Raw genomic sequence first — 5,275 nt, 5'->3', positions numbered from 1 at the left:
ACATGAACAGGAGCAAGCAAACGCAGACGCAGACGCAGTGAATGGCGCTGCGCTGCCTGTCTGATGTACGCCTTGGTAGAATCAGTCTCCACCGTCTTTACTTTGCTCGTAGTGATGGGGCCGGCGAGGGCGAGGGCGAGGCTCCTACAGATACGGAGTCCTCATCGTCATCGGCAACCCAGCCAGCCATAGCCAGTGCTGTCCCTGTCTCCGGGCCCGGCTGCTCATCCGTCCGATTCCAACAGCTAAAAAGGCACCCACAAATCCCAAATCAACACCTTGCTTGTTCCTTCTGTCCATGTCCTTTCTCTCACTCCCTTTGCCCCTCACCTTCTCCAAGTGGCAACACAACCAGAGAAGAACAGTTTTGTACTACTACGAGCTCACTCATTATCACCATCATCGCCAGCGTGATTAGATTAGCATGGTTGATGCAGGAAACCAGATGTGAGATGCCAATCATTCACTCACAGTGGGCAGGGCAACACAATCAAGCATATTAATAATGGTATTTATAATTATAGGCTGCAGACATATTATATTATATATAATGGCAATACAAATGATACTATTACACATCTTCAATGCAATCCCCTCTCATTTGAGGGAGAATGGATAGCAAGGATTCATGTACCGCGCAGCGCTATGTACCCATCGATCTTGCTCCTAGCTTAGCACAAGAAGAAAGGAGATGATGATGATGATGATACGTAGAGCTAGCCTGCGCTACTGTTGCACGGCCGGGTTCCCTTTCTTGTTCAAAAGAATCATTACACCGGAAGGGACTCATGGATGGAAATTAGAAGCTACAGTAAGACACTGCTAGGTTGAATCTCAGAGTGCTTCCATGGGTGGATCGATGGCAAGCTTGCCCGGCTGACTGGCTTTGCTTCTCCCTATGTACAGCGGGCGTCGTCGTCGTCGTCGAGGATTCCGGTCGGATCGAGCTTCTTCCCCGGCGGTGATGTCAAAGCTCCATTTTCATGTGGACCGTCTGCAACGAACCTGCTAGACAGGGAACAAATTTAGCATCCGAATCTTTGGTGAGCTGGTTGAATGAAAGTGATGTGAATTTTCATAATTCAGGCTGAAACTGGATTTGCACTCACCGTCGTAGCTGTTGGAAGAAGTGGCGATCTCCTGGCTCTGCCCCATGTCCATCTGAACCACGCTCTGCAGATCTTGCCAGAAAGCCCCAACCTGCACGTTTGCAACCATCACAAACCGATCATCATCCTGAACAATGTCAGCAGGCTCCATACGAAACATGGCGCGAGCTCAGGACATACCTGAGAGGCGGCGTCGCTGAGGAAGTGCTGCTGCTGCTGCGAGGAACCCATGGGCCGGCAGAAGGCCTGGTCCACCGGGTGCATGGCGCCCTGATCGTCGCCCATGCCGCCGCCGTCGGACATGCCGCAGCCGAGAGGGTCGCCGCTCCCCTGGCCCATGTAGGGGAGCGGCGCGCCCGACGCATCCAGCGGGAAATGCGACGAGCCCTGCTGCAGCTGCCCACATGACTGCTGCTGCATCTGCGATCATCAGAAGCGAAATCAGTCAGAGAGGAAGGAGGCGCCTGATGCGGCAATGGGAGCATGCATGCATGCATGCATATGGTAGATGCTTTGTCCTCACATCTTTGGCGAGGAGGCTGGGCAGGTTGTTGAAGTCCAGCTGCGGGTTCACCGTGGCCAGCTTCATGGACAGAAACTGCAAGCAAAAGTTGAGAAGAACGGCATAAGTTAGTTCAAGATGGCAATTCGTGGGGTTTCTGCATCTGTTTTTGGTTGACAATGGGCGTGTATCGGTGTATATTTGTGTACCTCGACTTGCCGCTGCAGCGACTGCACGTAGTTTATGATCTCGTCGAGCATGACGGCCTTGCCCACCACCTGAAACAGGCAAACATTTTTCCGGGTTTCAAATCTGGGCACACCCAGCGAGCTATGAAGTCTGAACCTAATGAGGTACTCCCTCACTCCAGTGAGGTGACAACAACTGCGAAATGATAAGTGCAGAATTGTATGCAGTAATAGTTACTCTACCTTGTTGCAGCCGGGCACGAGGTCCTGCAGCAGCTTCATCCGCTGGCTGATCTTCTCTCTTCTCACCTGCGCAGGAGAAGGGAAAGCAGAGCATGAGAAATGAATTCTAGTCTACCATGAAAATGATCATCAGTCCTCTCGGCCAGGAATGCAGGCGAGAGAAGAGGCCGGGAATTGTACCCTCTCGGCCAGGCTATGGCTGTCCGTGGCCTCGCCGCGCCGGGCCCGGACGTGGATGAAGTCCTTGGGCGGCTCCGGGAGCTTGGAGGCGCCGTCCTTGCCCTGCTTCCTCCCGCCGTTCTCGCTGCTGCTCTGCGCGGCCTTCCCCTTGCCGGAATTCTCCTCGGCGTCCTCCATGGACGTGGACTTGCAGCGCTTCGACGCCGAGTCCTCCTGCACGGCGACGACGGTGGTGCTCGTCGGGTGAGATCGACGTCTATCGCTCGCTCCGGCGTGTCACTCAAGCGTAAATGAGCGGAATTCTGTTCGCGCGCGGCGTACCTTGGCGAGGAGATCCTTGGCGGAGGTGGTGGACACGGAGGCGTCCTTGCCCTTCCCCTTGCTGCCGCCGGCGGCCTTCCGCTTCCTCGCATTGCCGTCGGAGGCGCCCTTGAGCGCCATCCCCGCGCCGGCCGACGCCGGATCGGACACCGACGAGTCGTCCCGGGCGCTCCCGAGCTCCAGCTCCTTGAGCGCGCCGACGGGGCCGTCGTCCGGGAGGCCGAATTGCGGCGGGCCGGCGCCGTAGCCGCCGCGGGCGTCGAAGCCGGAGAGCCTGGCGGCGCGCTCGGCGAAGCCCGGGTCGGCGAGGAACTGGTCCAGGGAGGCCATGGGCATGAGGTTCTCCAGGGTGGGCAGGCCACCCACCTGCGGCGGCGGCGGCGTCGGGTAGTGGTGGTTGTGGTGGCGGTACTGGCCCATCATGGAGAGGTTGAGCTTGGTGGGCGAGCCGAGCGGCGTGCCGGCGCCGTAGTGCTGCTGCGGCCGCGGCGAGATCCCGTGGAGCGCGAGCCCCTCGGTGGCCGCCGCGGAGCCAGAGGCCGGCGAGGGGCGGCCCCCCGCGGACGCGTCCATGGAGCTGTCCCAGTTGAGGTTGAGGAATCCCGCCGTCGCCGGCGGCAGCTGGTCCGGCGGGCCGCAGTTCATCTCCCGTCCTCCCCCGCCGGAATTCCGCAAAGATCCGTCGCCGCTCGCCGCGCCCAAGAAACCGCCCGGATTTGGAGCCCACCCACCCACCGGGAAGGGAAGAGAGGAGCGCCGTGCGTGCGTGCGGTGCGGTGCGGTGACGGGGCGAGAGTGACGCTGGCCCCCGGCACCAACACGAATGGAGCGAAGAAAGAAGCGCGCGAGGGAGGCAAGTAGGTTGAGCAGAGCAGAGAGCAGCTCCCACCAAATCCCACTACGGGCGAGCAGGGTGGTGCTGAGATAAGGCAAAGGCAGGAGCTTTTGGTGTGCGTGACAACGCACGACTGAAGGAGGGAGAGGGGGAGAAAGTGGGGGGTGGGAAAGAAGCACCTAAACCAAAGCGAAAAGCTCCCACCGCAGGCGAGCGAAAAGCAGAAGCCGGGACGAGGTTGTGGGAGGGAGCGGTAGAGTATGTGCGCGTGTATGATATTGATATAGGTCCAGGATGGCATGGGTCAAATTGGACGGGCCATGGGCATCATCGCCCCGCCCCACCCTTTCCTGCCATGAAACCAGGGAGGAAGAAGCACCGCACCGTAGAGAGCTCGCCGAGGGCGGGGTTAAAAGGGCGGTGACTGACGACGATTCGTTGCATTCGGTGAATGATGACGGGAACATAAAGATATGCTGTGCTAGTAGCAGCACGGACAAACATGGCGAAATTTCTGAACCTGATAAACAAATTGTGTTACGGTTGCTTGCGCCCTGTTTTTCTGAGCCTGGGATATTTTCCAAGTTTTCATTTCAGTCGAGAGGTGAAGGCGATGGTCCCTGATACTAGCCACAATGGGTAGTAATATAGAGTAGTCATGTTACTACTCTATGTTACTACCTCTATAGTGGGGAGTAACATATGTGTGGTAACATGCAACACTTCATTTATTATGCTATAGACTCATCTTGTCTTGATACGTGTGATGTTACTCATACTAGTACTAACTAGTTATGTTACTACATGTCTCTCTTCCTTCATTTATTGCTTGCCACATCATCTATTTTATCTAAATATATATGATGTTACTACATATGTTACTTTCATTGTGGATAGTCTGACGGACGGAGCTGCCGCTGTTGCGTTGGCCTTGCCCGTGGAATCGAGGGATCCACGAACCAAGGAAGAAAATCATATACGACCGGGCCGTACGCTCCGAACAGAGCGACCCACTCCATCAAGCACCACGTGGATCCCTGAATCTCAAAGCAACCACTCTCATCTTCTTCCATGTCTTCTTCCCCAACGGGCCATCTTCCTGTGTTGCAGCGCCGCCATACCGCATACACTAGTCGTTCCTGGCATGAGTCCGAGGCTCCGGGAGGCTCGCCGGCGACCTCGCGGAATTGGTGCTCACCTGTTTCGTGTTGCCTTCTTGCACTCGGTAAATCCATGTTGCCCTGTTACCGCTGCTCCTGCTCATTTTCTTGGCGCTCCTCGCCGGCAGCGCACGCGGGCGCGGCGGCATGCCTCTTCAACTTGCTCTCGCCGGCAGCGCACGCGGGCGCGGCGGCATGCCACCCATACGAGACCTAATCGCGCTGCCAACCTTGTTCCGGTCTTCGGGAACCTCACCGTCGCTGGCATCCTCCGCGCTGCGTGGCGGCTGGGACGGCGTCGCAGCCGTCGAGCAGCCGGAGAACGAGTGGCACAAATCGATACGGCGGCGCTGCAGGTTGCAGCACAAGCCTGACGGGGAAGAAAATAGGAGTGCTGCTTTGAGATTCGTGGATCCACGTGGCGTTGGATGGAATGGGTCGCTCTGTTCAGAGCGTACGACCCGGTCACATATGATTTTCTTCCCGAACCAATCATTAAATCGTGGAATGGGGCGCGAGGGGACAGGCGACGCTGCTTGGTATTTTGGGTTGGATCCTACCGCTGCCAAGCACCACCGGCTCCTAGCCTAGCCAGCAAAACGAGGAGATTTTTAATCATCGTCACTGCCTACTTCCTCTTTATTTTGATTTGAGGATGCATGCAGCGGCGGCGGCCCACTGGATTGGACGGAGCCCCGCCGGGCACTGTGTTGAGGCTCATCTCATCTGATCTGATT

At 57.1% G+C, this 5,275-nt stretch overlaps 1 protein-coding gene across 2 annotated transcripts; it reads right to left on the bottom strand.

Moving 5' to 3' along the window:
* Positions 1-497: 497 nt before the first annotated feature.
* On the bottom strand, positions 498-3,818 carry LOC123080260 (transcription factor bHLH77). 2 transcript variants are annotated; one of them, XM_044503170.1, is made up of 8 exons: positions 2,544-3,818; positions 2,223-2,435; positions 2,043-2,108; positions 1,821-1,889; positions 1,633-1,707; positions 1,290-1,529; positions 1,110-1,200; positions 498-1,008 (listed from the first exon to the last, which is right to left on the bottom strand). In XM_044503170.1, the coding sequence occupies exons 1-8, from the start codon at positions 3,186-3,188 to the stop codon at positions 968-970; spliced, it is 1,440 nt and encodes a 479-aa protein (XP_044359105.1). In that variant the 5' UTR covers positions 3,189-3,818; the 3' UTR covers positions 498-967. The 2 variants fall into 2 exon arrangements, with proteins under 2 accessions (XP_044359105.1, XP_044359106.1); XM_044503171.1 differs by having other exon boundaries at positions 498-1,005; positions 2,544-3,813.
* Positions 3,819-5,275: the final 1,457 nt, after the last annotated feature.

Source organism: Triticum aestivum, chromosome 3D (genome assembly GCF_018294505.1).
Source record: "Triticum aestivum cultivar Chinese Spring chromosome 3D, IWGSC CS RefSeq v2.1, whole genome shotgun sequence".
Classification (NCBI taxonomy): Eukaryota; Viridiplantae; Streptophyta; class Magnoliopsida; order Poales; family Poaceae; genus Triticum; species Triticum aestivum.
The sequence above is the reverse complement of the archived record's forward strand: the minus strand, read 5'-3'. Positions and strand labels throughout refer to the sequence as shown.

Coding starts and splice junctions, on each gene's coding strand:
- LOC123080260 (XM_044503170.1), bottom strand. CDS start 3,188: ATGAACTGCGGCCCGCCGGACCAGCTGCCGCCGGCGACGGCGGGATTC. Junction 1,530..1,632: donor CCAGCCTCCTCGCCAAAGAT/GTGAGGACAAAG, acceptor TGATGATCGCAG/ATGCAGCAGCAGTCATGTGG. Junction 1,009..1,109: donor TTCTTCCAACAGCTACGACG/GTGAGTGCAAAT, acceptor TTCCCTGTCTAG/CAGGTTCGTTGCAGACGGTC.